Source organism: Cheilinus undulatus, linkage group 10 (assembly GCF_018320785.1).
Source record: "Cheilinus undulatus linkage group 10, ASM1832078v1, whole genome shotgun sequence".
NCBI classification, from domain to species: Eukaryota; Metazoa; Chordata; class Actinopteri; order Labriformes; family Labridae; genus Cheilinus; species Cheilinus undulatus.
This window is the reverse complement of record NC_054874.1, coordinates 21496082-21507380: the sequence shown is the minus strand read 5'-3', so window position 1 is coordinate 21507380 and position 11299 is coordinate 21496082. Positions and strand designations below refer to the sequence as shown.

General features: G+C 39.9%; 2 protein-coding genes across 3 annotated transcripts; both read left to right on the top strand.

The window, feature by feature from the left end:
- Window positions 1-596: 596 nt before the first annotated feature.
- rlim (ring finger protein, LIM domain interacting) lies at window positions 597-7639 on the top strand. 2 transcript variants are annotated; one of them, XM_041797381.1, is made up of 4 exons: window positions 597-756; window positions 1902-2126; window positions 3549-3653; window positions 3736-7639. In XM_041797381.1, the coding sequence occupies exons 2-4, from the start codon at window positions 1958-1960 to the stop codon at window positions 5493-5495; spliced, it is 2034 nt and encodes a 677-aa protein (XP_041653315.1). In that variant the 5' UTR covers window positions 597-756; window positions 1902-1957; the 3' UTR covers window positions 5496-7639. The 2 variants fall into 2 exon arrangements, with proteins under 2 accessions (XP_041653315.1, XP_041653314.1); XM_041797380.1 differs by having other exon boundaries at window positions 598-756; window positions 1899-2126.
- An 898-nt stretch (window positions 7640-8537) lies between these two features.
- Window positions 8538-10591, top strand: glod5 (glyoxalase domain containing 5). The gene is made up of 4 exons (XM_041797835.1): window positions 8538-8656; window positions 9094-9249; window positions 9767-9922; window positions 10074-10591. Exons 1-4 carry the CDS (start codon window positions 8600-8602, stop codon window positions 10191-10193), a joined length of 489 nt encoding a protein of 162 aa, XP_041653769.1. The 5' UTR covers window positions 8538-8599; the 3' UTR covers window positions 10194-10591.
- The last annotated feature ends 708 nt before the right edge of the window (window positions 10592-11299 follow it).

The following is an 11299-nucleotide window of genomic DNA, read 5'->3' as shown; positions in this document are numbered from 1 at the left end:
CTTTTCAGTGACGTTGGAAAGACACAATTAGACATTAATTTGTTTAAAGGGACGGATTCTGCCTTTTTAAATATGAGGAAGGACGTGATTTTATTAACAAAAGATCTATGTCAAATTGAGATTAAATATTGCCGTGTTGTTAGCATAACGTTTACCATAAATAGAGGACCCATGCGTTGTTTCATCAAGTGTTTGATGCGCCTGGGTACTTGTCTGACTATGAACTTTTAGTGGATTTAATAGAAAGCATTTGTGTCATTAAAATTAGGTACACTGAATAAAGCATTCAGATATTTCTACGGATCTTTATTCTCGAACCTGCATTCTGCAAATGCTAAATGTTATTGGCGTTTACAGCCGCTTCGTGACGCTACAACACAGCAGTGTAACACCCTTCAAAACAAACAGAATTTCTACAGCCCCTTTGAGAGACACCAGAGATTATTAAGCCCTGGGTATAGACTTTCAGGCAGCCAGCCTGTCCCCTCCTCATTCAACTCGATTGGATGATGGTAGCTAAAAGCGTGCTGTGAACGTTTAGCCTGTTTATCGCAGTGCGTGTGTCTACCTGGAAGGCTTTACCCAGGGTACATTTTTTGTCGTCATTTCAGTTTCCGGTAGATCATCGAAGCTTTCCTAGAAGAAAGAAAATGGAATCCTGAAATCGCAGTTAGCGAAACACTTCAGCGATATTCCGACCTTTTAAGAAGAACATCTTGGTTATACGAATACATTTCTACCAACATCATTATACAGGTAATGGAACATTGATTCGGTGACATAAAGTTTATCCCCTCTGGTAAGCTATTTTTTCATAAGCTAGCTAATTTTAGCTTGTTTGCTCTGGTAAGGTACAGGCTGTGAACGTCACTCGTTGACGTCGGCTGTTTAGCCACAGGGGATGCTAACATAGTCTTTGCCGAAACTTAGGTTTAAAATGAATGTCAAGTGACAAAAAAGAACGAATGTCGAGTTTACGACACCCCACATAGTACATGTTTGATAAGAGTATTAATATGAAGTGAAGATAACTTTAGGTACTAACTGGGTATATACTTGCTACGGTAGCATTAGCTTACGCTAGAAACCCAATAGGAAGTGAACGTAGTCAGTTAGCCATTTGGCTAGTTAACATTGAAGCTAAGTAGTTGAAGCTCATCACCACCCGGTCACCACCGGGATTGTTTATTTGTTGAAAAGGTACGATACACGCTGCTTCCTATTTGTGCACACTCAGATGTTAAAGCTTCATAAACAACTATACACCGAGTCATGAATAAGAGTAGTCGGAGTTGTCATAGTCAGCTCCCTGCTAATAGCTAACGAGCTTAAGCTTAGCTAAATGATGCCATTTTGTTTTTATGTCGACTTTGTGCAACATACTGCTTCCTTTCTCAGATCAAACATATAAACGATGATGATTCCCAAGTAATCTGTTGAACGTGTTACAAGTTAAGTTGTGTTAAGGACAAAGATGATTAATGTTTGTGATGCACACAATTGTTCGGCTTGGCACTGTTGCGATGAGTAGTAACTTAGCATGTTAAACCATGCTAACATTAGCCACAGGGTCGTTGTTTAAGTACCGAGTGTACCGCATTGCTAAGTTGTTTTCAACTATGACTTCTCACTTGATACATTTACATTAAATTGGTCATTACATCCATCATTGCGGACTGTGGAAATACTCCGTACGTGTCAAATGTCAAATTGAGCATTTTCATGTGCTTTGTGAAGTTCATATCTATGCTGAGTGAGATATTGTGCAATTGTTTCTTCCTTTAGCACTCGAGAAATGGCAAATCAACAACCATATTATTTATATCAGTGTTTATTCTTGAACGTACATCATATAAGAAATAATAGCCTATACATTTGTTTTTAACCCTTTACCGCAGCAGCTGGATCTTGCTTGGGATTGGAGAAGAGCCCTTGACCCTCCCTCCCCTTAGTATCAATGGAGGGGTCTGACGGTTTAGGTCAAAGTGGCAGTGACCTGCCAGAGTCGCAGAACAGAAGGCAGCAGGATCGCCTGAGCAGGGAGGAGGCCTTCTATCAGTTTGTCAACAATCTGAGTGATGAGGACTATCGACTCATGAGAGACAACAATCTGTTGGGCACCCCAGGTAAAAAAGCCTTTAATCATCACACAAGTATACAGTCTGCTGACATGAGTCTTTGATCGTAGAGTCTCTGACATATAAGTAATTAAAACAAAATAAGAAAGGCTTGGGTACAACACCCACTTCATAGCATGCAGTTAGAGTTAGTTAACAGGTTTCCAGTTCAGAGTGCACAGATGCACTTTAAACATAACCTGCAACTGATCCTCCTAAATGTGTGCAACATATAATTTAGGCATTTTGACCTACTCTCTTTTTATTTGCTTCTTATATGCTCTACTGAATAATATGTTTTCAAAGTTTAGAAAGTTGGATGACAAAGGTTTAACAAGTTCCTTAAAAGACCATGGAAACTAAAGAGAAGATACTTTATGAATGCCATCTGGCTTGTTCAAACTCCTGTAATACATGGTATGTTAGAGTCTGGTTCAAATCAGTTGGGACTCAAAAGGCCTTATTCTCCCTTGAATTAAGCAGAGATTAACAATAGGCCTGTCTAGTGAAGAAAACCTGAACATGCCATCTAATATACTCGGTATATAACCACGATTTGTAATGCCAGTCAGACTAATTATTAAGTCAAGTCTATAAATTAATTTTTGTTGAGGGCATAACAATGAAAGTGTTAACTTCGTGCTCAATAGTTTCAAAACATTTTTAAGTACTAGAAAGACTACCTTATGCATGTCATAGCCTTGTGACTGCAAAATTCTTAAATATACCCAACATATTTCAGTGTATGGTATTGACATCTTATGTAGTTAACACCTCTTCTTTAAACTTTGTTCCCCCCACTCCAATGTTTTGTTTGCCATTAAATGTTAGAATTTTAATTAAATATGAAACTAAGGAAGCCTCTTCTAGCTTTGGATTTTTTTCAAAATACAAGAAATGCAGCAGACTATGAACTACTGAAGATGCCCAATCCGTTTCTGTCCCAGGATAATGGGTGGAAGAAAGTAAGTTTGGAGCATCCTTTAGTGGAGCACCCTGCAAGGAGAGGGCATTGAATGGACGGTGGCATGCCCTGGTAAGTCTAGAGGTTTTCAGTATTGTCCTGTTGCTGTCTTTAAGGAAAACCAAACAGCTCTATGGGCCAATACCATACAAAAATGATTGCAGTTCTTTTCCTTTTTGACAGATGTGCAACATCTACCAAACATATGAGCACTTTTGACTTATTTTCTTAAGTTCTCTACCAGCCATAATGGTTCCTGTGACTGAGTCCCTCTGGCACATTTAATTGGATAATCTTTGTTGGAAGTCCAGCTTCCAATTTCTCCCAGCCACATGCACAAGGTCTTTTTTTCAGCTAGCATTGGTGATCAGACTACAGAAGAGGAAGTGAACTAACATGTCAAAACCATCAGAAAGGTTAGATGAATAATCATCGGTTTTTGATAACACACCAATGTTTTGTTTTAGGAGAGGCAACAGCAGATGAGCTATTAAGTAGGCTTCAGCAAATCAAAGATGGCCCTGAACAGCAGAACAACAGCTCCAACACAGAAAGTGGAGAAGAGCCAACTGGTAAGTTTGTTTTATTTTCCCAGCTGTACTACCTACCATATTCAGACATAATTCATCACTTGTTAACTATGCTGATTTTCAGAACCACTGGAAGGTTCTGAAGATCCTGCCAGTGGGGATAGTCTCTTGGACTGGCTGAATACAGTGAGACGCACTGGCAACACAACAAGAACTGGGCATCGTGGGAACCAGTCATGGCGAGCCATAAGCCAGACCAACCCAAACAGTGGTGATTTCCGCTTCAGTTTGGAGATAAGTGTGAACCGCAACCTGGCTGAACAACAGGCAGCTGCTGAAGGGGAGCAGGAGTCTCCTGAGATATCTCAAGAAGAGTCTCCCGAGGGCACTCAGGAGGTTACTCAAGAGGGCACTCAAGAGGGCACTCAAGAGGAATCACCAGAGGTGTCTCTAGAGGAGTCATCTGAGGTCCAAGAAGTGGTAGCAAATGCAGAACCCCAGGTCCCCATGGAGACAGAAGTGATGGAAGAACCAGTTGTTGAGGAGTTGGCTGTTGTTGTCGAACCAGACCCCGAACTGGATGAGATTGTTTCTGAGGAGGTTTTAGGCGAACCTCCTGGCTCACCTGCTTCAGTTTCCTTGCCATTACGACAGCCATTTTCTCCTTCTCCACGCAGAGGGCTAAGAAGACCCCGCAGTCGCAGTCCAGAGCCGCGCAGGACTAGGGCCCGTACAGCCAGGAGCCGATCCCCTCTTAACTTTGATCAGATGGATGTCCTCCCTAACCCCCGCAGTGCTCATACCTCTGACAGCCTTGATTCTTCCTCCAATAACTCCCCTGTCCCTCAAGTGGAGGGCAGTTCTCGGACTCGACAACATGTTCTTTCCAGGCAAAGCGCTGTAGACAGTGATGTTCAACCACCTAGAGTTGATCCAGAAACAGACTCAGAGACACATAATGTCACATCTCAGGAAGGGGAGGCTGCTGGGGGGGAAGGAGGTGCAGCTGGGCGCCGCCCCCCTACTATTATGCTTGATCTGCAGGTGCGTCGTGTGCGCCCAGGCGAGTACCGTCAGAGAGACAGCATTGCCAGCCGTACCCGCTCACGCTCCCAGAACTCTAACAACACATTTCTTTACGAGAGTGAGCGTGGTGGATTTCGAAGGACATTCTCACGTTCAGAGCGGGCTGGTGTGCGGACCTATGTCAGCACAATACGCATCCCTATTCGAAGAATTTCCGATGCAGGTTTAGGAGAAGCAACATCAATGGCTCTGCAATCTATGATTCGGCAGATTATGACTGGTTTTGGTGAACTCGGCTACCTCATGGATTCAGACTCTGATTCTTTAGATTCCAACCGAGGTGTCAACTCTTCTGCAGATCTGGCTGAAGCGCTCAGTAACCCAGATGCTGCTTCTGCTGCTGCTCCTGCTGCTGATGTTGATGAACCTCCTGTGGCGGCCGGAGTCAGAGCAAGGACAGCTGAGACAGACGTGGATGAAAGCTTTGTCACTGGTCCACCTGCCTCTGGTGGAAGGGCTCGACCTAGACCACCTATTAGCTTAGAGGAGCCCAGTTCATTGCCCTTCTTGCGCCTTGCCCACTTCTTCCTCTTAAATGATGATGACGACGACCAGCCCCAAGGGCTGACCAAAGAGCAGATTGACAACCTCTCCATGCGCAACTTTGGAGAGAGTGATGCCTTGAAAACTTGCAGTGTCTGCATAACAGAGTACGCAGAAGGTAACAAGCTACGTAAGCTTCCCTGCTCTCACGAGTACCATGTGCACTGCATTGATCGTTGGCTGTCAGAAAACTCCACTTGCCCAATCTGCCGCAGGGCTGTCCTGGTATCAGCCAACCGAGAGAGTGTGGTCTAGCTCATAAGACTGCAGGCCTTTTGACATAACCGAAGTAATCTAGCTTTCCAAGCCTTTAGGGGGTTTTGAGAAAAAATAAGAATTTCCACTGTTCACTCTTCATACCATTTGTGAGTTTGATTGTGATGAAGTCACAGGTTTGATTTTTGGGGTGCTCCACACAGTTTCATAAGGACGTTATCAATCTCTAATAAGACATGTATTATTGCAGTCCAAAGTAAGGCATGCTGTTTGAACCAGTCTGTAGTGACCAAGCAGTTTGTTGTATTGCAGTAAACTGCTCTGATAGACCTGTATTTAAGTAATTAAAAATCCCCCAGTTTAGAGATGCACACCTTCAGGAAGTTCTGGCACAATAGGTATTTGCTCCCTAAATGGCACCTTATATAAAAGAAGTTGGGTATTGGTACAGTTCTTAATTACACCAGTTTAAAGTATTAGCTGTAAATAAGCTTGTCATTTTTTTATATATACTTATCAGTGAATTGGTTTTGGATTGTAAATTAAGTACTATGAAGATGAGGATGGTGACGGAACTGCTCTCTATCAAAACATCCCTCAATCTGGTTAGGTAAGTTTTACACAGTGGCAAAAATCAACTATTTCTGTGTCCAGTATATGCAGAACGTTAATTGACCTGGCATTTATATTGTTACTTAAAAGAAACGGCTGTTTTGGTGTGTCACATACATGAGCGTGTTTTTTTTTTTCTTAGATAATGAACATGTGTAAAGAAAAATCCCACTGGGGTACTTATGGCAAATGCAAATTTATTTTGTATTCTTATAACAGCTCTTTTTCTTGATAAATTAAAATGATTTAGTGTTAATACTGGGAATTAGGGATTTTTCTGTAGTAGTTGACGACATTGGGATGATAATGGGTTCTTGGCATGAGAATTTACCCTCCAGAAAATACTGTTTTACTGGCATGAAATCATACATTTGTTTTTTTTTTACTTTCCCCTTTTGTAAAAGAAGATTTACCTCCTGTGTATTCTCTGTAAGCTCAAAATCAATTTGCCTTTTTAATCGATTAGCTTCTGTTTCTTTGTTTTTTTAGGGACATATGAATTCTCTTCTATAACAGACTTGTGAATTAAGGTCTCTAAGCTGGCAATGCTTAAATTATAATGGCCTATAGTGATCTAAACAAAATGTGGACTTGCTTCTCGTGATTTCTCTTCTTTTCCTCAAAATGAAAAGTGACTGAGGTTATCAATCCAGAATTCCAAGTGTCAGACAACTCACCAAAATTCACTTCATCCTCCTGTAAAGACGGCTTCAGTAAGATGTTAAGATGCTCGCCACTAGTACCCTCTTCCTGCCCCATGAGCAGATGCTCCATGTCAGTGTGCAATACATGCTAAGTCAAAGTAGGGAAATAACCATGATATAAATGTATGCTATTGTTCGAACTCTTGTTAAAGACTAAAATCTTAAATGAAGACTTATTACCTTTTTAAAATGTGTTTAAGTTTATTTTATTTAGAAGTTCTGTAGGTTTTAATAGCACTGTTGGTGAACAGGAACACTGGCTTTAAGAAGGAAAGGGCATCACTACCAGTGCCATCCTGTCATGTTTCTGCTATCACTGTTTGATGTCTTTGCCACAATTATTACCTCCCTTTGTGGGACATAAAAGTTTGAATGCAAGACGTTGTCATTGTTTAATACCATAATATGTACTGTAAATAAAATGTATGTTCCCTTTAAGGCCATAGTTCAGTTTTGGCCTTTTTTCTGTGACCCACCCAGTACAGTATGTTAACTGGGTGTTCAATAAAACTAACCGCTGAATTAAACAAGTTATGCTTAAAAATGCATTGCAGGTATGTATGCTGTACAGTCATTTTGCTATTATGCATGTGCACACATGTTTACTTCAACCTTATATCAGATGGCATCAGTATAAATCCAATGTTTTCTTTATTTTACCATTCATTAATTTTTCCCTGTTCTTTTGACCTACATTAGCTCTTTTATCAAAAAGTCTTAGAGTCCAATGTATTGATGACCATAATGATGATGAGAAGTGCAGGCTTGACTGTTTCCTTGCAATGAGCAATGTTGACATTAATGATTATATATGTGTGTGTCTGTGTGTACAGGCTGTTAAAAGATCCATCATTGTGATTAATGTCAGGATTTCTGTAATTCATTGTGATTAATCACACCTTTGTAATCCCATTGTAATGCCATTTTACATTTAAAACCGTTTTTGTGTCATCTTGGATTTTTCGATGGGCTTAAACTAAGGGTAAGTGACTTACAGCTTGGCTACAGACCAGCCTTTACAGGTAGATTGAAGACTTAACATGTCTGACCATGGAAAAGGGACCTTGTTATGGACTGAACAGGAAATACGTAAATAGAAAAAAGATAACTGATATGAAAAGGTGCAGATGTCTTTTGACTTGTCCATTGAGCTGAGACCCCCCCCCCGACATATATATATATATATATATATATATATATTTTTTTTTTAGATAGACAGTGGATTGAGTTAGAAATTGATAAAGTAGGGGAGAGACATGCCATTCTTAAACCTGGGTTGCCATGTGCATACGGTTCAGTCTAACCTCAAGGCCAGTGGTTCTCAACTGGTCCAGCCTTAGGACCCACTATCAACTCTTCATTGAAAAACTGCAACCCAAATTTCTGAATTTTTTGGACCAATTTTGATTTATATGATTAAAAAAAATAGTAGGCTACAGTTTGGGCATCATGCAGTACAAAATGTGACAAATAAAAGAGAACAAAATAATTGTGTTTTTAATGAGTTATGGATTTTTTTGGCACAACTTTTTCTTCCAGGAACACCTTGACTCACTTTTGGGTCCCGACCCACCTGTTGAGAATCACTGCCCTAGTCCATGAAATGACATATTAAGAAGTGGTTGACGTATTTTACATAACTGTGGCTGCAGAGAAACATTGCAATAGCTAAGCCAAAGTTAGTTGCAATTGGAAAAAAAAATAGACCTGTAATTGTAGATCGTAGTTAAGTCATGTAGCTCTTTAAGTATACTGTTGCTGCTAGGTTAGGTCATAGGCTACGGAGGTGATCCAACAAGGAAGTACCGGTGACAGACCGCGGTGAGAATGGCGCTTCGGGCTGTCGGGAATCGTCTGTGGCATGTTCGCGGTAACTGTTTCAAGGTAACAATCTATCATGATTTAACTGTGTAGTTTTGAGTATCTTAAGTTTTTCTAAGTAAACGCGTATTTCAGCTGTACATGAAGAAAAGGGCATCTAGCTTAGCTTGGGTGAAATCGGACTGCAGAAATGGCCTCATGAGATTTTAAATTACTTTCAAGCACATTAAGTATCGAAGGGGTTAAGATTAGTCTTCGTTTGGCTACAGTAAAGTTGTGCTCATTTGCTAATAGTTAAAAAAAAGGTACACTTTTCAAAGCCACATTGGGTGCAGTACGTAACTTTGTCCACACTGTGGTGCTGTTTGGGATGAATTGAATTTCATGGCCGACTCTTAATTTAGTTGACATTAGGATGCAGTTTTTTAAAGTCATTTTATTTTATTATTTTATTTATAATTATATATAAATGATATGTCTTATTATTTGTTCATTTGTAGAATGTGTCCATCCAAACACTTGTAGATGGCAGATTCAAAAGCACCTGTCCAATTAAAGTGAGCCACCTGGATCATTTGGTTCTGACTGTGAAAAGTGTGCCAGACACGGTCAACTTTTACACCTCTGTCCTAGGCATGGAGGTCATCACTTTCAAGGTATGCGAGGTGCTATATGCAAATTTATTATTATTATAATTATTTGTTTATCTGTACTAGTATAGTTGAAGAGTCACAGATTGTTGTTACTAGAGGTACACAAAACAACAAATGCACATGAAAAAATAAGGATAAATCTATGTAAAATGAGCCATAGTCCAGTCTGAACAGGTTTATTCGATGCTGGTTGGCTAGTAGTAGTAGTTGTGGTAGCTGTTGCTGTAGAATTAAATGCTGGTATTAGTAGAAATGTGCAGACCAAGTGCTAACAATATGTAATCATCATCACTTTTTAAGAATTTCTAGTAATTTCTGATTTATTATATAATTAATGATTTGATAGTCTGTGTTATTTTCACAGGTACAAGGTGAATGTATTACTCAAGTACCTTTAGTTGCTAAACTTGGTCACTAGATGGCAGGCTCTCATTATGTTTCAGCTGCTTGCACTACATGGAGACTCATGAGCCCTCACCCTTTATATAACACCTAAGAGTTTTCTCTTTGCATTTTACAGGGAGATCGTAAGGCTCTGGCTTTTGGCCAGCAGAAGTTTAACCTTCATCAGCTCGGTCAGGAATTTGAACCCAAAGCCAAGCGTCCGACCTCAGGCTCTGCAGACCTGTGCCTTATTACCAAAACCCCTCTAGCTGCTGTAGCTGCACATCTGAAGGTCTTTCACTCTTCCTACATGTTTTGTCTTGAATTTCAATGTCAATCTTGATATCGCAAAATGGCCAGTAATTGGCCTTTAGTAGACATTGTATGTCATAAATTTTGACCACAAAGTGCTAAGTTTCCTCTGTTGTCTGGTTTATCTGCAGGTCTGTGGAGTGCAGATAGAGGAGGGTCCGGTGGAGAGGACTGGTGCTGTGGGGACCATCACTTCTCTATACTTTAGAGATCCAGACCACAATCTCATTGAAGTGTCAAACTACAACTGATCAATGGCAGACAAAGCCTCTTGAGACCTTTATGGCTTTGTTTGTGAATCCAGACATGCAGATAATATCAATTACTTTTTCTGGTGGTTCTTGCCTGATTACAATAAAATAATACATTAAGAGCTTTACTGTAAACCCCACTCACTATTTTTACCCTGGGAGTGATAACACCAGTTAGCTGTACAGAGAAGCTGTTCAGTTTTGCTGACGATTGGTTGCTATTTGTTATACAAAGAAAAGCTGTTGTAGCACCCTAAACCCAGATGGAAAGTAAAAAAGGAAACACTTTAAGATACCAAGCTAGTTCACTTGAGAAGTACTTTGTAGAGAGGTGCCCTGCTTTTTAAGGTACACCTAAAACAGTGGTTTTCTTTTAAAATAAAAAGGTTTTTCAGTGTTCTACTTGGCCATTTTTATATTTGTACACAATGATGATGTGTTTTGTGGGCTGAATCCCGCTGGTGGTGGAAAGTTAGTTAACAGTAGAAATTCACATTAGCAAGTTCTCAAACATCTGGATTGCTTCTCCAGTTATTTTAGTAGTTTTTCAAAAGAAGACAATTTTTCTTATAGCAACACACTAACCCTTAGCAATGAGATGAGGTTTCTTGAGTCATTCTCACTATCGGCTCAATGGGTCAAACATCCAACTAAACAGACACTAGAGTGTCTATTAAAACCCCTCAGTTACATGATAAATTTGATAAAACTTGGGGGTTTAAAGTTCAACCATAGTCCTGCCTTGGTTGTCTTATATGGAGATGTTTAGATGCAGTAATCCTCTGGTACTGTATACTTCCTTGCACTCAAATCAGGAAGTCAGATAAGACTTAAATTTTAGGACTACATCGCTTTGATAAAACATTCAGTCATAAATGATGACTGACACTTAATGAGGCATTTTTAAAGTCATGACAATTTGTGGCAGATTAGATTTTATCAAATTGTTCAAGTGTAACTAACACAGTTTCAGATCTATGCAGCTTGTTATTTGTAAAGGATTTTTCACGCTTTGAAGATTAAATAAAATAAATGTACTTAGAAAGCGCAGCTCATTTGCAAGATCACATCAGTTAGGCTATAGCTTAGTACCAATACATCCTTGC

Excerpts from the sequence above, each read along its gene's own strand:
- rlim (XM_041797381.1), top strand. The coding sequence starts at position 1,958 with ATGGAGGGGTCTGACGGTTTAGGTCAAAGTGGCAGTGACCTGCCAGAG. Across the intron at positions 2,127-3,548 it reads CAATCTGTTGGGCACCCCAG|GAGAGGCAACAGCAGATGAG; the intron begins GTAAAAAAGCCT and ends GTTTTGTTTTAG. Across the intron at positions 3,654-3,735 it reads AAGTGGAGAAGAGCCAACTG|AACCACTGGAAGGTTCTGAA; the intron begins GTAAGTTTGTTT and ends GCTGATTTTCAG.
- glod5 (XM_041797835.1), top strand. The coding sequence starts at position 8,600 with ATGGCGCTTCGGGCTGTCGGGAATCGTCTGTGGCATGTTCGCGGTAAC. Across the intron at positions 9,250-9,766 it reads TGGAGGTCATCACTTTCAAG|GGAGATCGTAAGGCTCTGGC; the intron begins GTATGCGAGGTG and ends TGCATTTTACAG. Across the intron at positions 9,923-10,073 it reads CTGTAGCTGCACATCTGAAG|GTCTGTGGAGTGCAGATAGA; the intron begins GTCTTTCACTCT and ends GTTTATCTGCAG.